General features: G+C 41.7%; 1 protein-coding gene across 1 annotated transcript in view; it reads left to right on the top strand.

The window, feature by feature from the left end:
• LOC131027972 (RHOMBOID-like protein 9, chloroplastic) overlaps nucleotides 1-24,689 on the top strand; it is a 180,420-nt gene that overhangs the window by 125,591 nt on the left and 30,140 nt on the right. Inside the window, exons 4-5 of the mRNA XM_057958069.2 lie at nucleotides 86-251; nucleotides 14,480-14,650. Coding sequence (XP_057814052.1) covers nucleotides 86-251; nucleotides 14,480-14,650 — 337 coding nt within the window. The remainder of the gene's footprint in view (nucleotides 1-85; nucleotides 252-14,479; nucleotides 14,651-24,689) is intronic.

Genomic DNA, 24,689 nt, shown 5'->3' with positions numbered 1-24,689 from the left:
TATTGTTTAACTGTTAGATATCAAATTTTCAGGACAGATATTAAGTACCTTGAGTTGTAAACTTAAACATGTTTCTTCTATGCAGAAATATTCTTGTTGCAATCAACATTGCAGTTTACCTCTTTGAGCTTGCAAGTCCAGTTAGAGGTTCAGATATTGGGAGCGTATCACTGCCCCTACTTTATGGAGCAAAGATAAATGAGCTGATTTTGGACGGTCAATGGTGGAGATTGATAACACCGACATTTTTGGTATGCTGGAGTATAAATGCTTGTATTTATATTGAGTCCTTAATGTATATTTTCTCACACATCATGTAGAAATTGTTAACTTTAGTATCATGAATATTATCTTGAAATTTTTGTTGAGTGAATGCAACTTTCAGAAGTTTTGTGGATATTTAGTACAACTTAGCTTATTAGAATATGGTTTGGAAGGCTTTTGCAGGTAAGAGTTTTTCTTCAAGTATCAATTTGACATTAGAAAGTCGAACTTAACCTTTAACAAATGAAAAAAAAAAAGAAAAGTGAACCCATTTATATTATGATCAGATTTTTCTCATGTTTAACTCCTGTTAAGGTAGCGTATAGATATTGAGAAATTGCTGGACTTTTTAGGTGCATACATTATTTTCATTTCATAATATGCTTTTACTTTTCACTACCATGTTAGCTGGCCTTTATAGTGTGTATAGGGGGTGTGGGAGGGTTTGTGGGATCCCCACACTCCTTTATAGCCCAATAAGAACAAGAAAAGTAAAATATCTTTTTATTTAAATGAGTCTCTTGCCATTTGTTTCCACAGGAATGCTTGGCTGTCCCTGCAATGGTTGAGGGATGTCTAAGACATCCTCATCCATCCTGGGGATAGGGACGGCCAGATGTCCCCTTCATGCTCTTGGATGTTCTTGATTTTTTGGTATGCATTCTGAGATGTTTCCTAAATTTTGCAAATGATGGGGGACAGCCCCTGATGTCTTGCCATCCTCGAAACGACACAAGGGACGGTGATTGGTGGTTTAGGGGTGGGGTGGGGATGTGTCCTTGTGTAACACAACTATCTGGTGGTCTACCTAGAGGAATATCACCAAACGTTCAATAGTGACTAAATATCAACATGATAAGCTATCATATCCTTTGAATGAGCCTTTGTAGAAATAAGGCATTGGGCTGTCCATGCAACCTCACCATGCCTAAAAATATCCTCCATCTTCTTTGCAATGACTACTTTGTGTACTCTATTAGACATGCGTTGAAGTGCTATCTTTTTCCCATATGCTTTGAACTTCAACTCCAAAGTTTGAAATTTTTGGGAGTACTTCCCATGAGAATGTAGCCATTGTTTTCCCGAAACCACATTTGTCTCTCCAATTCATAGTACATAGAAAGCATTTGTCGCCCCATGGTTGCCTAGTATGATGCTCAACTACGATATCTTCTTGGTGCATGTCATAGTGAATCCATCTGCAACCATCACATTAAACCCTTTCAAATCCTCCACCTCAAGTTCTTTTTTTGCTACTAGGCCCTCATCAATGAAGTTGTGGGGTGCTCCACTATCAATCAAAATCATCACTCTCCAACCTTGCAATACTTCTTTAACTTTGAATGGATTATATCTAGGTGTACTAGATAGAGTAGCAAAAATTCCTCCTTAAACCCCTCCAACAATGTGATTTCGATTGGCTTCTTCTTCGTGTTCAGTCTTTGAACCAATATCCTCATTTTCCTCTTCATTGTTAGAGATAACTTCAATGTTACAATTTGCCTCTTTCTGGGCACGTGACTTGGTTCCCATGGATCTTTGCATGAAAAACGTAATTACTTCCTCCACAGCTCATTCTTTGTCTCCTCATCCATGTTTACTTTTTGAAGCCGTTCCTTTGAAAGGGTTTCTTGTCATTCCTAGGTGGGAATGATTTAGGCTGTAATTTATTTTTCGGTGTGGAAAACTCCATGTTTCTTGCCCTTTTTATTGCATCTTGTAAAAAATGCCTTCACTCAACCTCTAAGTGGTTCAGTCAAACCCTCAACAAAAGGGACAAGTCTTCTCTCTGATACATTAGGAATCATCACATAAAACCTTTGAAATTTAGACACAACTATCAATTGAGCCATGCTGCTTCAATTGTGCTAGCTTCTTGAAATGTAGTTTCAAATCCTTCTAATCAAACTTGTCAATTAGTCCTTGGTTCAGATCTGCATAAGTGTCTATGAGAGTATGGCCTCGTATGACCATATCATGGTATCACCACTCATTAGCATCGCCTTCCAAATAAAGTGTGTAATATCACAATTTTCTAGGTCTCTTGTAGTGCACTTGAATCTAAGTTTTAGGGTTTGTGTCAGCTAGTTCAGAGTGGTATTTCAATGTTACTAGTGTGCTCAGGTGGTTTATTGGAGATGTTTGACATTTCCTAGAGGGATTTCAAAAATTTGTCCGTACTTACTATTTATCATTGTTCGTGGCGATGTGTCCCCCCAAAAAAACCCAATGTCCCATGTACAGGGACGTTTCTGAGACTTGGGGACTTGGGGGAAACATTCCCCAATAGCACCACTACCTCTTCCACCTCCACTAAAGATGTCACTAGGTTGCTTGCTATATGGCATAGGCCATTACTTACTAATTACAACCTTTAACTTTGTGAAAACCAGTTTCCTTTCATGGGGCGCTTGCATAGATGTTATATTGCAGATTTTGCCTTGAAGATTTCAGTTTACCTCAATTTGTATATAAATGCCACCCCTCCATTGCTTCCCAGCTGTCATCCCCTCATCGTGTCTTCGCCATCCCCAAATTTAGGCCCTCGGTCCCCCCGTCCCCAAACTTGTCCTTGTGTCACCGTGTCCCCCCATCAGTAAACTCTGTGGAACTATGCTATATATAGTAAGCATCAATTTTGGACATCAATTTGATGGTTGGCAGACTCACTATTTTTGGATAGTTGGTGATTTCTTAATTTGATGATAGCTTGGCAACATAAGGTGTTTTGGGATATTATTTTAAATAATATTAATTACTAAAAGTTAAATATTACATTTAATTGATGTTATTTAATTTAATAAAGTGACTTTATTTTGGCACCCAAGGTTTTAAACAATCAAATAAAGTACTTTCTAGAGGTGGGCGCCAACTTAGGGAGAGATAAGGTGAATTTAAAAATAAATTAAAAGGTTGCACAACCCTAATTAGGATGTTGAGCTTGAAGTTATAAGAAGGTGTTTTGAAGCTCACTTGATCTATGTTGAAGATTTTGATAATTTCTCTCTGGAAACCCTTGGGGTTTGAGGCTTGTTTGTTTCATCCTTCTAGAAGACGGAAACCCTTTTGAAGAAGATGAGAGATCCTCCCCTGGTTGGTTCGGTGTGGCTCATTCATGGCTACAAATTGTGCGTGCGTGAAGATTTGAAGAGATTCAGAGTCGTTCTTGGTTAGTATTTCAGGTTTGCAGTTTAGGTTTGTGGAAGTCATTGAGATGCTTGTGTGCATGTTGTATGTGAATATTTTGAGTAATACATTGTTGCCATGTTCTTATGTTATTTGGCATCTAAGATATGAGATTGGCGTAAGATTTTCGAGCTTACACCTAGGTGTTGCTTTTTTTGAAGCATTTTTTGGTGATCAGCTACCGCAATGTTCTTAGACGGTGAAGATTTTGTCTCTTTGGTTGATTGGAACTTGTTTCATATGTTGGTGTGAGGTAAAGGACAAAAAGGGTGGTTAGCATGGGAAATATAAGGATTTTTAGTTGTGTGTATGAGCTAGAAGAAGACAAATTACAAATGACAAAATTATAGGCGCTATGTTCTTCATTTCCACGTGGCCTGAAGAGTTTCTTGTGGTTCGATTTCCTTGATTATTACCTTTTGTTAATTCAAATAAGACAAAAGTAGAAGTCAATCAAAAGGGACAAATTCATTCAAGCTTTTGTGGCAATTCTTCCCCTCAAGCATTTTGGATATCTTCATTTGTTGGAATTGATTAATCAGTTATTATGGTCGATTGGTGTAAATTGTTATGCTCAAGTTTTGCGTGGTATTAACAAGGAAATCAAATTGCTATTCTAATAAAATAAATCTCAAGTGTTGGGAATTGAATATGAGTCTAAATTGTGAGTTTAGTGAAGGTTGAGGATTATTTGTTAATCCATGGAGTTATTTGTTGCCGCCTGAGTGTTATGGGATGTCATTGATGTGAAGGCACTTTGGCTTTTGCGTTGAATAGTTGAGTTTGGCGTGGAAATCTCGTTCCCTGTTGGCGTGACCCCTCTGGTAAAAGTTGGGGCAAACAAGGGTTGAATTGCAGTATGAAGCCCTCCCTTTTGGATTCAGCATGCAGGAGTAAAGAAATATATTGGAAGGTCTTGTGTTGTTTGTGGGATCTCTGTTTAAGCAAAAATCCTCCAGTTTGGTCATATTTCTCCCTTAGCAGCAACCAGCTTTTCCTTAATGAGCATACATATATATATATTTGATTCAACTGCTGAATGGCTGCTTCTCAGAGCTGTGTGGGATTATTTGGTCATTAATATCTTCTTAGTTTGGCTCAATACTTGGTAATTTCACAGCTCCTTGGAGTGGCCAGTGCTGGAGATTGTTAGGGATGTTGAGGGTCCAAAAGGGATTGGTAGTGCAGTTGTTCATGCTCAAAAAATTATTCCCAGCACATTTGTATTCCCTGTAAGGTGTTTCAGACATATTAAGTTCCTGACTTTGGCAATGAATGGATCTGCTATTAAATCTGTAAGCTGTATTTTCAATTTTTTATCATAGATTTTCAGTTGAATGTATTCAGCATTTGATACATTAATAATAAATATCTTTGCTTCCAGACTTGTTTTGTGCATTCATTATTTGAGATGATGAAAGGCAGACAAGAACTGAAATAATCAAACAGACAACTTCAAATAAACCATATCAGATGTCTGCAAAAATATTTGTTAATATGTTCATAATTGTTGATGAAAGATTCCCACTCCAAATTTTACCCAATCTGACCCAAATTAGGATGTTATGTGCAGTGTTTATTTGCTGATAAATCTTTGGCCAGCATATATTTGGATGGGGTTTGACTGGTTTTTGTTTTTGTTTGAGTGGGTTTGAAGTTTTTATGCAAGATTCTTGAATATAACATAAAGAGATTGCTGATTTAAACTAATACATTGCATAACATACAAGGAAGGTAAATAAGTAACTGTCATTTGCTTAAAAGTTCAGCATACATACCATTAACATGAACTCATAAGTCTGATGCAAGTTTCCAGCCCAAAAAAAAATGGAAATCAGCTCCAATTAATGTCAAAACCCTAAGTACATGCTAGGGTTTGAAACCCTTCTACCCAAAATAGAGCGGCAAGCTGAAATAGAGCTGGAAAAAGATGGAAATGACCTCTAAAAGGTCAGTTGTACAACTGATTGAAGAAACCTTGCCGTCTAACTGATAAATCTGCTCAAAGATTCCCCAAAGAGGCTGCCATATGCACACTAAAACTGTATTATGATGGAAACTGACACCCGGGGAAATGGGTTTTCATCCAAATCCCTCAATTCTTCCAAGAGTTGGCTTTCCTGGAAGCCCAAGCTGCTTAAGTTCTCATGCAAACTGCTGATCTGAAAAATGGAGAGGTAAGAATGAGCCCAAATGTTATGAAATTCACTTTTTATAACTCTCCAAGAAGTTCGATCCGTGAGAGGGGTTCTTTTTTGCCTTAAAAACTTAAAACTGAGTTTGAGGGTCTATTTTTCATTGACAAAATGGCCCCCTTTTAAAAACAACTTGAGTTACTAGGTAGGGGGGGTCACTTTTCACTATTCATCCTTATGTTTCTCTGTTACTTTTCACCTTTTACTATTCACATAAGGCCATCTTTAATATTTCAATTTTAACCATAGAAATAACTCCCCACAACCAACTGGAAGACCTGTGAAGCTCCCAAACTAGATTCCACAACCCTGGGTTGGGTCCCAAACCACCTTGCTGACGTACGGGACCCCAATAGTAGGTCAACCTCCACCAAAAAACCTGAGAGGACTAAGGAGGGGACATTACAGTTGAAGGGTGCAAAAAGATGAAAGATCAGCCCGCTAGCCAAATTGTTTGATGTAATGCTTGAGCAATAAACCTTTGAAAAGTAAATAGAAGTTGAAAAAATTCGTAGTACAAAAGGGTTAACATCTTACAGTGGTATCAGAGCCTGCAAACCTGCCATCCTATGAGTTTTGTTGTTGAAACATGTCATCAAAGGAAATAAAGTGGCTGGCCAAAATATTTTATGAGACGGGTAGCTCAGTTTGGATTTTGAAACTAAGAAAGTTGTTCTCAACACCTTGATCTAGTTAGAAGGTTGTTTGATCATTGTAGAGAAATCGCCTTCTACATGTTGCAGGCAACTTTTTATCTTGCAGTGTCTGCTTTGAGTCAATACAAGTGGTTGAGACATTCAAATGGTGAGATAAGGCTATTGGTTACTTCTTGTTTGATAGAGATCACCCTTTAATGACTTGGTAGTTGGTAGAGTTACTATTTTGGGATAGTTGTTGATTGCTTAATTTGATGATATCTTGGTGACATAAGGTGTTTTGAGATATTATTTTAAATAATGTTAAATTACTAAAGTTAAATTTTAATATTTCACTAGCGTTATTTAATTTAATAAAGTGACTTTATTTTGCCGCCTAAGGTTTTAAATAATCAAATAAAGTACTTTCTGGAGGTGGGTGCCAACTCAGGGAGACATAAGGTGAATTTAAAAATAAATTAAAAGGTTGGACAACCCTAATTAGGGCGTTGAGCTTAAAGTTATAAAAAATTGTTTTGAAGCTCATTTGAACTATGTTGAAGATTTTGATATTTTTTCTCTGAAAACCCTTGGGGTTTGAGGATTCTTTATTTTATCCTTCTAGAGGACATAAACCTTTTGAAGAAGATCAACTACGGTGGTGAGAGATCTCCCCTGGTCGATTCAGTGTGGCTCATTTAGAGCTACAGATTGTGCGTGAAAAATTGAAGAGATTCGGAGTTGTTCTTGGTCATTATTCTAGGTTTGCAGTTCATGGTTTTTGTACTAATGAACCCAAACCCCTTTTCAAAATTTTGCCGTACCGGCTTACTAGTTCTTCAAACCCGAACCGGCAACTTAGATATAAATCATTAAATTAATAAATTATCAGCTGAAAGTATTTGATATTACAAATGTATAGAGCTGAATATTGTTGGCGGCAATATTGTACAAAGAAATAGAACTAGTTAATTAAGTTGTAATTGTGTTGGTTAGTTGGCAACCGAGGGGTGGCAGTTGCGGTGCGACGGTTGGCGCTCGCACCCCCTCGGTATCTTTATATACTTCCGAATGTAACTTGTGAGGGGACAACAACGATTATGAATGGAATAACATCTCTTATATTGCATCTGATATCTATGGCATTATTATTTTTTATTGCGTGTTTTATCTGTGTGCTTTAAGTTATTCACCTGAGAGGGCAAACATTTGGCACCGTTGCCTAGATGTACTCGGGAACAGAAGACGTAGATGGCGCATGGACACGATGGGCCTACCTGTCGGTGAGATTAACCCAGAGGTCGACGACGCTCAAACGGAACAATCATCATGGGACGCAGAGCGTGATGGCAAGAGGCGAAGGGGAAATTGAGCCCTGTAATAATCCCGGCACAATGTTGAGATAAATTGTGGCCGAAAGGAAAAATAATAAAAGGTTTTTTTTGTACATGGCGTGTGCTTGCTATGTACGGAAGTGATTTATGCCCAATATATTAAATAAAGAGAGAAATAAAAAAGCAGAAACGGACGAGTGGGAGGCCGCGCAAAGGGCCTTGATTCTGGAGCAGCAAGTTGAACGTAGACAGAGGCTAAGGCAACTTGTCGAAGGGTGGCCCGAGGGGAACCAAGGAGGTGTCACGGAGGGTGCAGAAGCCGACGGAAATTTCTATGCGTCGCCAGAACACTGTAGGGTGCAGAGCCACGAAGAGTTTCTGGAGGAAACAAGGTTAAGGAGAGATCTAGTCGAAGAGACTCGGGATCGGTTCATAAACTTATCCCTTACACCACAAAGTGAGGATCACCAAAGGGAGCCAGGAGTGGGCGCGAGTGACAATGAAGGGGAGGATAACCGTATTGTAGGTGCCACACTCGGCAGGCAAAACATTGTACCTCTAGTCACCCATGTAGGACACACCACCGGCACCAGAGGGACTGGAGGGAGCGGCGCAGGGGCCTAGACACAGCCACAGCCACCTCCAAGAAGATGATCCCCATTGATGGGGAGTAAACAAGAACTGTCGAAGTTCAATGGCGATGGGAAGGAAGATCCGTCCGCCATTGTCGAACGTGCGAAACCATATGGTTAGTGAACGGTGTTACCGACCAAGACGAATGGGTAACACAATTCCCAGCAACCTTGAGAGGAGTGGCCATAGACCGGTACTCAGATATGGACAAGGTCAAAGTCGGCACATGGCCCGACCTGAAGAAGGAGTTTGGGATAGAGTTCTGCCTCCTGAGAGATGACAATGAAATAGTCGCTAAGATCTATGGAACGAAGCAGAACAAGAACGAGACTTTCCGAGCCTATAGTCGACGGCTGAAGGAACTATTGGGAAAAATGGAGAGTCAACCAGCAGATGGGTTGAAAAAGCGATGGTTCGTGAAGGGACTAAAGCATTCCCTCCGAAAGAAGATGAAAATCGTTCCACCTACATCGTACGAAGACGCATACAATAGAGCGATGGATCTCGAGAGCGAGACCAAGACATCGAAGAAAAAGAAGAAGGATAGCTCGTCCAAGGAGGATGACTCGTCACAGGAAAGCAACAACGACAGCGAGTCTGGCAAATGGGTGCAAGCGCTCCAGAAAGACATGGAGTGAATGAGGAGGGAATTCAAAACAATGAGAAGCACCGGTCGGACCGAAGGGGACATATGGTGCATCGAGTCCAAAGAGGTGGGGCACACAAAGGGTACTTGCCCGAAGAAGGCATTCTGCGAGATTTGCCAAGTGATGGGACACTCCACCAAGGAGTGCCCATACAACATGAAAACCTGGAATATGCAAATGAACCAGGTGCTGTTCACGGAGTAGGCCACAACGTCCACACCAGTGGGTACGGGCCAACAAGCGAACAACAATGCAACCTCGGGAGGCTACTGAGATAACTGGTGGGGAGGACGTAACAACAATAAACACACAAGGAGCCGGATCCAATACGACTCCAAAGGTCGACCGATGGTACAATGCAGAGCGTGCAGCTAGTGGGGGCACTTCGTCCGAGACTGCTTGAAGGAAGAGGCCACACAATATTTGTGCAAATGGTGTGGACCGGGAGACCACGAAGACGCCACCTGCCCAAAGTTCGGCGTCAACTTGCTCAATGGTGAGGAAACCAAAGAAGAGGAAGTGCTGGCCATAACCCGCGCCCAAGTCAGACACACAATGTGCCCAGATCCGGAGATGGAGAGGCGAAGGGCACGAGAAGCACGGGAAGAATTGAGAAAGAGATACGAGAAAGGGTGAAGGCGAAGGGTACGACGAGTACTTCCAGTTGACCGGAGGCGGAGGATGCTATACTAAATCAAATTTTAAAATTAAAACTGGAGGTTCCTGTGAAGGTACATGACCTCCTCCAAATGATGCCTCAATTACGAATGGCATTGCTGAATAATCTCTCTTAACCACGCACCAATACCAACCACCGCACAGATATTGCTGGGGGGTCTGCAATAGACCCCATGCTGCTGGAAGTTAACACTGGAAGGAAATCGGCCATTGTGGAGATGGGTATCCTTGGCACCATTGTAACCGATACCATCGTCGATGGTGGATTAGGAGTGAATGTTCTTCCAGAAGAAACCTGGCGAAAGCTGGGGAAGCCGACGTTGTGGCCGTCTACATTCAATCTGCTTGAAGCAGATCAACATGGAATCAAACCCATCGGGACACTGATGGGCCAACAAGTTACCATCGGGACACAACCCTTCATACTGGACTTCATGGTAATCCCACTAAAGAAAAAAGGGTATGATGCGATCTTAGGGAGAGGGTGGCTGGTGGCAGCCAAGGCCACCCACAACTGGAAGAAGAACACTCTGTCTACGGAGAATGGAGGAAGGAAGTTTATCATAGACCTCGAGACACAGTTAGTTAGTGAGGAACTAGCATCATCTTCGGAATCGGAGGGTGAAGGAGAAGGAAACCTGAGGAACGAAGGGTGAGGCTGCAGGGAGCCCAACAACGAAGGGATTCTCAAACTAGGGGAGTGTTCCAAGGATGAGATAGGGTCATTGAACGGGCTCTTCCACTGGTAGATGGAGGATTATGAAATGTTCCAGAGCTACAGGCTCGAAGTAGAGGAACCGGAGCAAGTAACAAAGGAGGTGTACCTGCTAGAATACATAGAATATTGGAAGGGAGACGCTCCAAACCTCAGTGACGTAGATAATCCGAAGATCAATTGTGTCAGCAACGATTGGAACCCTGTGTGGAAGGCCGCAACTTTCAAAATCTTTATTCTTCTTCTTCTTCTTATGTATGGGAAGGAGACCATGGTTGTCGTAGAATTTGTGGTTCCAGGTCTTCGGATGGCCAGTGAAAATAGACTTGCCACCAATGGGTCCAAATTGAAACCCTACCACAAGAAGCGTGCAGGGAACCTGAGAGGTCAGACCCGAGAGTCTGGAGGGGAACCCGATAGGATGGAAGGGGACTCGAGAGGATGGGCAGGCAACTTGAGAGGCACGGGACCAACGCGGGAGATTCTTGGACAAGGAAAACCGAGAAGGATGAAGGGCGATCCCGGAGACAGGGGACTCGAGCCGAAGACTCTCTAGACAACTAAATTAGGAAATTTATCAAAAAAAAAAAAACAAAAAAAAACATATGGTCGTACGGATCTGTACGATAGTTGATCGTACGACTGGGGAAAAATAAAATAAAAAAATTACAGTTGTACGGGTCCGTACGACAGTTGACTGTATGGCTGAAAAAAAAAAAGAAGAGAAGAAAGCCATGGTGGAATCACTGTACGGTGGCAACACCGGTGGTGGAACCATCGTGCGGTGGCAACACTGATGGTGGGACCACCGTGCGGTGGCAACACCGGCGATGGGACCATCGACGGTGGAGCCACCGTGTGGTGGGACCACCGTGCGGTGGCAACATCGTGCGGTGGAACCACCATACGGTGGACCACCGTGTGGTGGAAACCACCACTGCTGCAAGGAATAAAGGCGCGAAGCGCAGAGACATAAAATGCAAACATAAACGCAGCACCGCACAAACAAACATAGCCGTACGGTGGAGGGGTGACTGCACGGGAAGGTGGCCATACGATTGGAGGTGCCAGTGCTATTGTTGACCATATGGGGAGGTTGTGTGGTTTTGAGGGTTGTAAATTGGTGTTGGTAGCGGGGGCGCTGCCCCTCGACCCTGCCCTGTACTGCGATAGGGAGCGCACCTGGGGCGCTGCCCCCAGACCCCGCGAGGGGCGCTGCCCCTTGATCCCACTGGGGCGCTGTCCCCGACCCCAGTTTATTTTTTTTCTACAATACACTTGTTGGAGTTGGGCGAAGGGCATTAGAGTTGTCACGGTAAGTGTTGTGGTTGTTCATACTATGAGAAAGATGCCTGCAACTAAGCATTGGCGGGGAAGCCATAAGCCGTAGAGGGAGACGGATTTGGAGGTTGGGAACAAACAGAGTTTGAGGGAAGGCATTGTAGGTCCGCGCAGTTGTATGACACCAGGGAGTTATTCAGTTCAGTTATTAGCCTTTGGGGAGTGTGATGGAGGATTTGAGGTGTCTCCTGGCCTTTGTGCCAACGGGTTGTGGCCACCTCCAGGAAGGAATGGTACGCTTTGAGGAACTTGGAGTAGGTCTCGGCTGGATGTGAGGTTGCCTTGGTGGATGGAGAGAGGGCTTGGGAGGAGCTGACCACCAGGTTGGAGGCAATACTAGCGTGAGACTTAGCTCAGTGTACCCAGGAGTTGGATGTTGAGAGGGCAACGCCGGTGGCTATCGAGGACAAATTGGCTAGGGAGACAGTATCATTTGAGTAGCAGTTGGTGGAGGTTGAGACTGAAAAGCATGTTTTGCAGACAAGTTTGGTTTAGGCACAAGAGGATTGTGATGTCAAAGGAAGCACTAATGGTGAAATCCGCACTTGAGCATCGGATGGTAGCATAAATGGGTTTTCAGGCGAGGACGCAGTAGATGTATAAGTTTCGGGCTCGACTAACGTCAGCAGGTCTATTTGATGTCATCTCTATTTTGTACTAAGTCGTCCGGAGACGATTTCTTTTCTTTTTGGGGGGATGATGTTGGCGGCAATATTGTACACAAAAATAGAACTAGTTAATTAAGTTGTAATTGTGTTGGTTAGTTGGCAACCGAGGGGTGGTAGTTGCGGTGCGACGGTTGGCGCTCGCACCCCCTTGGTATCTTTATATACTTCCGAATGTAACTTTTGAGGGGACAACAATGATTATGAATGGAATAACATCTCTAATATTGCATCTGATATCTATGGCATTATTATTCTGCATTACGTGTTTTATCTGTGTGCTTTAAGTTATTCACCCGAGAGGGCAAACAAATATAATTGTAAAACATAACCTTAAAATCTGAAATAGCATTCTGGTAAAACCCTTGAAATGATGATATCAATTGTTGAGACCAAGGCACAATGAAATCTTCAACTTTAAAGACTGTACGACCTCCTTATATGGCTGCATTTATTTCTGGGTCTCTGAAATCATAGTAGCACCAGCAACCCATCATTGAAGTCAATATTTTATCCCAAAGAAGGTACAGCTGGGCTAGTCTCCAAATATTCATAAAAAACAGGCACTTTCCTTTATCCTTCCCATGCCCCCTTCTCACACTTGTACTGTAGCTCATGGGCATAAATGGTATGACAAATATTGGGTCTACTCTTTATGTAAATAAAATGGTATGGCTGGTCTTAGTAGGGCCAAGAATATATGAATCACATCTCATTCATTTTGTTTATAAATATTTTCAATAAATATTCAAATTACTTCAGAATTGGGATTTGATTAGAATTTGAAATTATTATTTTTGATTATTTGGCAAATAACTCCATACCAAGCAAGCACTCAAATTTCAATTATTATTTGCTATGCAAATATTTTCAAAATCCTTCAATTTGCAACTCTACCGGATACTAAAAGCAAACTTGGAAATGATCTTTAGCCTTTAACATAAATCTCCATAAATTCCAAACATTCAACACACCCGTGAATCTTGTATGAACCCACTCACAAATTGGCTAGGAATGTTTTTGTCCTTGAAACTAATCTTTTCTGTAGGGTTTTGTCCTAGGGTAGAAAGATTAATAGTTGCTCCATCTCCAAAGCTGGGGTTTTGAAAATAAATTCTCAAGAATGGAGTTCTCTTGTCAAACTCTCCTTTTTTCACCTCCTTTCAATATTTGAAATATTATTTTTCATTTCGCTCTCAAATGACTTCTAATATTTCTTTTTAATCTATTTTAACATTTGGACCCCCCAAAAGTCACTTTTTAATAAATTGTCCAACTTTAATAAAATAATTAATTTAATATAAGTTGCCCATAAAATAAGTGATTTAGATAACTTAATTTAATCAATTAACTATTCCCTTACTGCATCCCCAATTAAGCTACAAGAACTAAAATAGGCTAAGGTTTTCTGCCAAGATTGCCCTCACCTGCGAAGGGGACATACAGCGTGGTTTATATTCTTCATTGTATTATTCAAAAGTCAACTGAAACAGTCAAGAAGCCATTTTTTAACATACACATTTCCTAGCATAGTTCCTGTTAGGAATAAATCTAAGAAACCAAAAAAATGTGCTTCCCCAGAATCAGTTTAGTGAGCCATTACATTGTTGAATATATCTCTATAATAAAAAACTAATCTTGTAGCTTTGTTTTTGGATAAAAGAGTTTAGCTGAGCTTCATATGTATCTTAACAAATAAATGTGATTTTTTTATTATAAATAATTGTACTATAACAGATTTACTATCTTTAGTTTCAAGTAAACAATACATGGGTTGCACTTGCACCTCAAGATATATTTGGTCATTGATTAAATTAAACTCTTCTGAAAGTGCTTGTTAGTTGGAATATGAGTAAAGGCTGTTCTAGAGATGTTAGATATCTGACTTAAGTGAAATTGCTCATTCTAAGTCTAACATTTCATGTGATTTTTCTGTCATAGGAGGCATCGCTCCAAGGGCTCAGTATTTTAAAATGAGAACTTTAAATGAAAAGAAATTTAATGAAAATCAAAATATAGGGCCTGTAGGATTTCATATGGTTTTATGCTAAATGAAAGTGACCTTTAGTTGTTTGGGAATTCAAATGTGTCAGGTTTTATACACTATATTTTATAGTTATATTTTGTTACGTTGTGTTTGGAATTGGACTAATTAACCATAAATTTTGTTCCGTCTTGTGTTACAGCATTCTGGATTATTGCACGTTGCCTTCAGTTCCTGGGCACTTCTCACATTTGGACCTCTGGTTGATAGAGCCTATGGATCACTTGCATTTTGCATGATTTACTTCCTTGGAGGAATTTGTGGAAACTTGATGAGTTTTTTCCATACACCAGATGCTACCATAGGTGGTACGGTAAGTTATGAGGTCAAAATTTATCAGTGTTCTGCTCTTGATTTTCAATTAATAAGTCATCTGAAATATTATCGATAATGTCTTGAGAATAGTGGAACAACACTATTTTTCATTTATCAAAAGAGAAACATTGCTGCATATTTGAGTTCATGGACTTCATATTGGTGCATTTCCGTATGTGTTGTTGCTTGTTTATTACATTGGGAAATTTGTTCACCATTAATCTCCTTAAGAAGTTAGATTGCCACAAATTCCATTCTCGTCCAACAAGGAACACTGTTAGAGCATATCTGCACATTTGATTTAAATTTGTCTTTTGGGGCCCCTTGCATCACCAAATGTGGGTATTCATTTGGATGCTTCAAGTTAGGTTCATTTACATCTTTAAGACACTAGGTTGTTCCTGTGCTTGTTGGGATTGTTGCTTATTGGACCCAAATGGATAAAAGTTTCTTGTACTTGCTATCCAAGTTTCTTAGATGTACCTTTGGTGGTTGTAAGTTAGCATGTCTCATAGATTCACATGTATAAATAGATGAAAATTGCAACTCATTTAGATCATCTTGACTGCTTTTGTTATAGTGAAATACTGTACATGATTTTACCATCCTTATCTTTTATTCTTTTGTTATCTCCTCCCTCTCTTAGTTCTAGATTGCTTTATGGAGTTAATCAATCTTGAAGGAACAAACTATCCTATTCTCACAAGTCACTTCCTTTTCTCTATCATATGCTTTGTATTTGTAGAACATGAGTCATTATACCCTTTATCTTAACATACTTTTTTGGACATTAGTGAACTAGTAAAGAGAAAGATCATTCAATTATATCTTTGTCAATATAACTACCATCATCACATTTCTCTGCATTTTAGACTTCTAATGAGAAAACGGTGCAATCCACCTTATAACAATCAAGTTTTATGAAACAATAGCAACTAACTTTGTTCCTCAAGGAAGTTAGCCTTTCTTCAATCTGCATGCTTGTAGTTTCCTTATTTGTATTGGTTAAAAAATTAATTTCATTCTCCCTTATATTTTGATATAAAGTTATGCTCAGAACTAGCTTCATGAAGGAGCTTATTTCTTCATACAAGAGAAGTCTTCATAGCTCAGAAATTACGAAGGAAGTAGCTGTTATTTATTAGTTGAGGCTTGATACAAATGTTTGAAAGGGTCGAGGCGAAATATTAGTGCAATGTCTAGACAAGATCCTCTTTCTATATTTTTCCACTCACCAAAAGTTGATCTCTTATATTTTTGAGCATGGTCAGATGATTGAATGACCAGCTCAGCTTTTTCGATCAACACATCATATGATCAGTTTCTCAATTGGAGAATTCTATTCTCATATATGTCATCTAGAGTTTTCATAGTATCCCTGTTGAAATATTGTCATTGATGTCAAAGAAAATTATCAGATTGATTGATGAAAGAAATTGTGATCCAAAGGCCACTAATCATTGAAAAAAAATCCAGTCTGACCAACAAGTTGAAGGTGCCATTTGAATAAGATTACATAAATAAATAGTTCTTTATTTTGGCACTCAAGATAGATTTTTGAAGAATATTTATCGTCCCCATGTTAGAAAGGATTTTAAAATAAATAAATTCATATTTTTTGGGCCAATCCTCCTCATAAGCAGCCCCTTGTAATATTCACAAAACGACAAACTTAATTTTGTCTTGGCCAACTTCATACTTGCAAACAAGCACTCTAACAACAAGACAGATATGTCTTATTAACATAAGTGAAATAGGTGTGATCATGACAGAAATTTTGTCTTACTCCTATTTGGTCTTATTCGCATGTTATAACAAAAAGGTGCAAATTGTTTAGGGTGTGATTTATGCTTGGGAAAATAGATTTATGGAGTGGTGCAATCATGTTAAGGCAAACAGCTATTATGAAGTGGTGCGATCAGAATGGGTTATAACTGTTAATGTGAAAGGACATGTTTTCAAAGTGAATTCCCTCTATTGGCAAGGTATAAGATGAGCATTTTGTGAGAGTTGAATGGTGTTTTGAACAAGAGTTATATTATTAATACACCAGCAATTCCAAGCATATGAAAAGAAGATCTTAAGGAGTATATTTCCAGATTTTAATATTATACAAAGGAATTGTGAGGACTGTTAGAGTGAATTTAAAGGCAGACATTATAGCAGATTTATGAACAGACTTATAGCAGAATTTTGAATAGAAGTTTATATTGAGGTTGGTGCCTCATATTGAAAGATATTGGTATGTCTTATTGAGTTGGTGCTCAAGTATTGGGGATTGGTGCCTACAAATTTTGTAAAAACAAGATTATATAAGGAATATTTTTGCCATGGTTTTCTCCCGCAAGGGTTTCCACATACATTGTTTTCCTTATTATTGGATCTTGCATATCTGCTAATGTGGATTTAGTTTTGAAGTGATTAATTAAATTTTTGGGAAAGTAAAAGATTGTCATTATACTGATTCACCCACCCCCATCCCCCCTCTTTTAGTATAACTGTGTGCTCATCAATTGGTATCAGAGCTGATTCCTTCAAATTAGTCTAACAAACAAATTAGAAGGTTGATCTAAAGAGCACACAATGGAGGACAAGAAAGATTCTCTTCCAATAAGGATCCATTGTTTGAGGGGACAAATTATGCCTTTTGGAGCTTAAGGATGGTAACTTATTTGAGTGCTCTAGGATATGGTATTTGGCAATTAGTTAAGAAAGGCTATACACCATCTGCGACTACCCCAATGCATCAAGTAGGAAAGAGGGCAAATGAAAACACCGTTAAAGAAAAAAATGCTATCTTATGTGGACTATCTAAATCTGAATACGTGAAAGTAATGCATTGCAAATCTGTTAAGGATATGTGGGATAAGTTAAAATAAATAAAGCAAAACTTTAGACCCATTGACGACAATTTGAGATTCTAAAGATGATGGATGAATATGTTGCTGCCTACTTGCTTCGAGTAGATGAGACATTCAATATCATAAAGGGTCTTGGTGAAAAAATAGAAGAATCAATGGTAGTGTGTAAGCCGGTTAATTAGTAAATAAGGCTTTTTGTAATGCTTTAAAAGAAAACAATAGTATTAAGTTATATCTACGGGGTAGTTGGTTGTTTGACGGTTGATGGCCTAACCAACCGCAAACTCTTTATATGTAAACTTGTAGCACATTTGGAACTCATTGGATTGGAGAGGAATATGATAAAGATCTATGCTACATGAATATATCTTGGTATACTGTATTGTGTGTTGTTGGTTCCATGCTAATGCTTTATTATGCTCTGGTGTTATAAATTGTATCTTGATGTTTTGTATACTACAACCTAATCCACTTAGGCTACTAACATTTTGGTGCTGTTGCCTAAGTTGAATCCAGAGGTCTCTGGAGGGAAGGCTGGCGGGATGGAAGCATAATGGGTCGTCCATTCGACCAAAGCATCCGGGTAACAGACAGTGACGTAGAGGATAACACCGAAGTAACCAGGGAGGATCAGTTGACACAAGACCTGATTCACGCGTGGGACGTTTCTGTGGACCGATACGTACAACGAGAAGCGTAACTAAGCGCAGTCTCGGCTGGTACGGTACGAGCGTAACTCAACGTGAACCAGGCCGTACATGATCTCCTGGGTAGTCTTCCACGGTTGTTGGCACGTGTACTCGTGGAACGTGAAGAGGAACGAGAGAACATATGGAGGGAGCAACGTAGGCAGCAAGTGCTTCAACAGTATAGAGATAGGAACCAAAGGGAAGAAGAACAGAGGGACACCACACAGCGACGAAACCACCGTAGTTTCAATAATTAATGCCAAATACACTCAACAAAGATCGAAGCTGACAACCCTCGGAGGAACAAGAAGGGAGCCACGAAGACATAGTGAGAAGATCCCTGCGCATCCAGAAGCAACTTGAGAGGCGCTTGAAACTCTACCGGATAGTTGAAGAAAGAGGGAGCCTGGCGGAAGGTTCTCGGCAACATACACAAGAGTGTGATAGGAGTCATGACAGCCCACATGCAATAGAAAGTAGTGAGAATTGGGAGCAAACAACTACGCCGATCGAGTCATTCAACAATTCCCAGAGTAAACCGGAGATTACGAGAAAGATGGCACATAACCTCGAAAAATAGAAACTTCCTAGATTCAATGGACTAGGATCAGTGGACCCCGCTCGCCACTGTAAAACTTGTGTCACCATATGGCAGGCCAATGGCGAGGATGATGAGGATAATTGGTTGAAAGCATTTCCGACCACCCTCCGTGGAATTGCCATTGACTAGTACACGGACCTGCCCACCACTACAAAGGATACCTGGAAAAAACTTGCTAAGGCGTTTGAGGAGGAGTTTCGGCTACTTCGGGACGATGACAAGATTGTCGCAGAAATATACAACACCAAATAGGGCAAGAGTGAGACGGTAAGGTCCTACTACCGCAGACTAAAAGAGTTGATTGGAAAAATGGACAATACGCTAGCCGATGGGTTGAAGAAGCGATGGTTCATCGAGGGATTGCAACCATCCCAGCGGGAAAAGATGAAGGTAGTACCTCCATCTACTTTCATGGACGCGTACAATAGAGCCATGGACATTGAAAGGGAGAACAAGACATCGAAGGGCAAGAAGCGCACAAGTGATGAAGATAGTAGTGATCAGGAAAGCGAGGAGTCACGCACGATACAAGCACTCCCGAAGGATATGAGACGGATGATGCGGGAAATGCGGACGCAGAAGGAAGAAAGTAGGGAGGGTAGGGACCTCTGGTGCACAAAGTGCAAACTAGAGGGACACAAAAACCAATTGTCCAAAGAAAGCATTCTGTGACATCTGCCAAGTGTTGGGACATTCTATTAAGGAATGCCCCTACAACTTGAAGGCAAGGAGTGCCCAGGTACTATATACTCAAGAGCAAGCAACACCACCAACTACACCCTCCAAGAACACAAACTCAGACGCATCACCAGGTGGCTATAGGAGTAGCCGGAGGGGGAGTAACAACAACAGCAATAATAATACCCCACGGGGTCGCATCCAATATGATGCAAAAGGCAGACCAATGATACAATGTCGACGATGTAATGAATGGGGCCATTTTGCACGCGATTGCCAGAGTGGTGTCAGACAAGGAGGAGGGCTACTCTGCAAATGGTGTGGGCCGAGCAATCACGAAGATGCGGAATGTCCAAGATAGAAAGGCGTGAACATGCTGGAGGTAGTACGATCGGAACCAGAAGTGCTGGCCATTACTTGATCCCATACAAGGAAACTAACGTTTCCTGACCTAGGTACAGAAAAGGAAAGACTAAAGGAGGCACAAAAGGAAGTAGAATGGGAAATAAGTGAGGAACGGCAGAAGACAGTATCCCACAAACCCACCAACAACATACGAGCCGCCTCTGAAGCAACCATAATGAAGCAATTGCTACAAACCACCGTGCCGGTCCGAGTAGCGGATTTGTTGCAGACACTACCACAACTGCGGATAGCTATAAACCAGGTGGAGGGGACCAGAAAGGAGGAAAAGATGCCAGGCCACAAGGAGGAAGTGGAAGAAAGGAATCACTCAAAGGAGACCGCTGACCCCATGTTGATGACAGTAGGTGTGGGTAGAACACCAGTTGTAGTGGAAATGGAAATCATGGGCTACAAACTCACCAATACGATTGTGGATGGAGGATCAGCAGTAAATATGTTACCAAAGGAGACATGGAAGGCCTTGGGGAAACCAACACTGTGGCCACCCGCATTCCACCTGGTAGGAACAGACCAGCAGGGGATAAAACGAATTGGCACACTCATGGGACAAAAGGTAACCATTGGAACCCAACAATTATTTCTAGATTTCATGGTTATATCTTTAGCAAGGAAGGGATATGATGCACTCTTGGGAAGAGGATGGCTCATCATGGCCAAAGCAGATCACAATTGGAAGAAAAACACTCTCTCAATCAAAAGTGAAGGGAAGAAATATATCATCAATTTGGGAAACCAAGTAGCGAGTCAAGAAGTGGCTTTGGATTCTGGGTCTGAGAAAGGCGCACCAGGGGAGGATGGTGAGATGGAACCTGATGAAGAAGGAGTCCTTTGCCTAGGGAATTGCTCAGAGGACAAAACAAGTTCTATCAATGGGTTATTCCACTGGCAGATGGAAGATTACAAAATCTTCCACCCGTGCAACATGTTGGAGATCCTGGAGATCGAGGAAGACAATACTTACCCGCCACAATTTGCCGAATACCAGGAAGGGGAGGCCTGGATGGATGGGGCCCTGGCCCACCAATTCGGAGAAAATGAGATCGTACGATATGTGGAACCCAAGGTACAACAAACCAACCTTGGAGAAGAAAAGGACCCAAAAGTAATACTAGTAGGGGACGATTGGGACCCCGTACTAAAGGCAACAACATTTAAAATATTTCTCGAATACAAAGATGTGTTCGCATGGACATATAAGGATTTGAAAGGAGTGCCTCCGGAACTATGTGTACATCGCATAACATTAATACCAGTGGCTAGGCCAGTAAGGAAACGCCCTTACCGCATGAACAAAAATTATGCGGCAAAGGTGCAAGAGGAAATAGAAAAAATGTTAGAAGCGGGAATCATATTCCGGGTGCAAACCAGCGAACGGGTCTCGCCTATTGTCATTTCGCTCAAAAAAGAGGGGAATCAGATCCGCATCTGCATAGACTTTAGATGTTTAAATGCTGTAATTGTGAAAGATCCGTTTCCCATACCTTTTACTGATAGTATACTGGAAGAAGTGGTGGGGCACGAAATCTATTCCTTCATGGATGGCTTTTTGGGCTACAACTAGATTAGCATAGCCGAAGAGGACAGGCTAAAAACCACCTTTATCGTGGAGGATGGAGTTTACGCGTATAACCGGATGCCATTCGGATTATGCAATGCCCCAGCCACATTCCATAGGATCATACTGCATATCTTCGACAAGATGGCGACTGGAAATTTTAAAGCATTCCTGGATGATTGGTCAGTATACAGCGAGAAAAAGGACCACTTGCAAATATTGGGGGAGTGCATGGAAAGGCGCCGTTGAGCACGACTTGCCCTCAACCCAAAGAAATGTCGGTTCCTCATTCTGCAAGGAAGGTTACTTGGCCATATAGTCTGTAAAGCAGGGTTGAAGACTGACCCAGATAAGATAAGAGTCATCATGGAAATGGAAAACCCAACTGATGTTACAGGAGTAAAATCCTTCCTTGGCCATGTAGGGTACTATTGACGGTTTATTAAGGGATTTGCTGAGGTCTCCCTTCCGCTGGAAAAACTCACAAGGAAGGGGGAGCAATTTATATGGCACCAAGAGCAAGAAGAGGCCTTGAGGGAACTCAAATCCAGACTTGTAAGTGCACCTATCTTGATATACCCAAATTGGGATAATAAATTCCATGTGCATGTGGATGCCTCCAACTTTGCCATTGGCGCCACCTTAGCATAGACAGGAGCCACAGGCTTGGATCACCCTATATACTTTGCCAGCCGCCTATTGTCGAAAGAAAAAGGAATCTATAGTACCACAAAATGAGAGGCCTTGGGGATGGTGTACACAGTGCAAAAATTCCATCTTTACCTCCTGGCCATGCCCTTTACCTTCTTCGTAGATCACCAGGCACTCATGTATATGGTCAACAAACCGGTCATCCAAGGGAGAGTAAGTCGATGGCTAATCTTACTACAGGAATTTACTTTCAACATTGTGGTACGACCACGAAAGAACCATGTAATGGCTGATCATTTGTCAAGAATAACATCAGTGGAACACGCAAAAGGGGGAATGAATGAGGATTTTCCGGATGGCCACTTGTTCAAAATAGTAGTCTTACCATCTTGGTATGAAAAGCTTGGACAATACCTCGTCAGCACAACGTTCCCAAAGGAGATGCCCCCAAGTGAAAGAAGGAAGCTGGTACTAAAAAGCACAACGTTCCAACTAATCCACGGCCTTTTCTACAAAATGGGCCCTAATGGGGTACTACGAAGGTGTGTCTTAGAGGAAGAAATTCGTTCTTAGGGAATCACATGAAGGACTAGCAGGAGGGCATATGGGCCTAGATGCTACGGCAAGAAAAGTATTGCTAGCAGGGTTGTGGTGGCCTACACTCTATGCAGATATGCGGGAATGGGTGTCAAGTTGTGATACTTGCCAAAGGGCAGGTAAGCCACTCAAACGAGATTATATGCCTCTTTTTCCATCCCAACCGCAGGAGTTGTTTGAGAAATGGGGGCTAGATTTTGTAGGGCCACTCGGGACAAGTAAGGCGCACAGTTGCCGATACATAGTCGTGGCTACAGAATACCTTACAAAATGGGTCGAGGCCAGAGCTCTTCCGGACAACTCGACACTCAGCACCGCCAAGTTTCTATATGAACAGATCGTAATTCGGTTCGGAATACCGATACAAGTCACTAGTGATAGGGGCGTACATTTTGTGAATTAGCTGATACGCACCATGACAGTAGAATTTAGGATCTTTCACACGCTGTCAAGTCCATACTACCCATGGGCGAATGGGCAAGCAGAGTCAACAAACAAAGTGTTGGTGTCCATCTTGTACAAGACTTGTGGAGTAGAACAAGAGGACTGGGAGGAAAGGTTGGGTGCTGTGTTGTGGGCCTATCGTACTTCTTACAAAGCCCCTACTCAGCATACCCCATTCCAACTCATGTATGGGTAGGAAGCTGTGATGCCAGTAGAGTATACTATACCGAGCTTGAGAATAGCAGTCCAAAACCGGTTGGGGGACGAGGAGAGCCTAAGGGAGCGATTGGCTACATTAATTCAGATGGAGGAACATAGGACAGTGGCACAATGGGCCACAAAAGTAGCCTAGAGAAGAAGGAAATTTTGGCACGACAAACACGTGAGACGGATGAAATTCTCACCGGGACAGTTGGTGCTCAAATACAACGACCGGAATGAACTCCGACCTGGGAAGTTTAGGGTACGATGGTTAGGACCCTATAAAATAGAGGAAGTAGGGGCAAACGGAGCTATAAAATTATCTACCATAGATGGCACTCCGATCAAAGACCCAGTAAATGGCTCAAAACTCAAAATCTACAAGGAGAGAAACTGTTGCAGCGAATATATTGGGGTATGCCTTGACAAAATGTGGGACCAAGGAAGATGAGGATGGTTCTAAGTCATGAAAGTTAGGAACATGGGTTCAGAACAAGGAAAAATTAAATACAAAGAGAACCCAAATAAAAACATTTCGCATGAAAAGAAAAGGCCATAGAAAGATAAAGACCAGAGAAAATATAAAAAGTTTAATATGGGGCCAACAAAATAAAGGAAGGAGTGGTTCACAAAAAACTAAGTGGAGGATAAAATGCATCTGGCATAAAAATGAGAAAGTGGCACAAAGGCACATAAATTCTTGCGAAGGCAACGAAGAAGTGTGGAGTGTGCAGGGCGTACGCATTGAGAAATTGGTACAAAGGCACAAAAATCCTCGCGAAGGCAACAAAGAAGTTTGGAGGAGTGTGCAGGGCGTACGCACTACACAGCACGTACACACAGCCGAGGGAGGACACGCTAGAGGCACGCATTGGAGAGGGTGGAGCATACCCAGAGCCGCGAAGGGGAGACGCGGTGTACGCGAAGAGCCCAAGGGGGGAGGTGGCATGAAGTGGGGAAGCGTAGGCACACACGGACGCGGTGGCACGAAGGGAACACGGGGAGGCGAAGGCGATTAGAAAGGCCACGAAGGGAGCGTACGTGGGCCAAGGCACACCAAGGCACATGCAGCGCCGTAGGGAGTGTACGCAGACCAAGGCATACGCAACGGCCAACCTTAGCCACCACAAGCGCAGTGACCATATCCAAGAGTACGGCAGCATATGCGAACCAGACACAGTGTACGCAGTACCCAGCCACGACATATACAACCGCAGCGTACGCAGTGACGAAGTAAATCGGCCACATCAGCCCCATAGTACAGACATCCGTGAAAGAGCTCAAGGCCACGAAGGGGGCCACCACTACAGTTGCACAGTGAGGGGGAAGCATAT

This window comes from Cryptomeria japonica, chromosome 1 (genome assembly GCF_030272615.1).
Source record: "Cryptomeria japonica chromosome 1, Sugi_1.0, whole genome shotgun sequence".
NCBI classification, from domain to species: Eukaryota; Viridiplantae; Streptophyta; class Pinopsida; order Cupressales; family Cupressaceae; genus Cryptomeria; species Cryptomeria japonica.
This window is presented reverse-complemented; position numbering and strand designations above follow the sequence as displayed.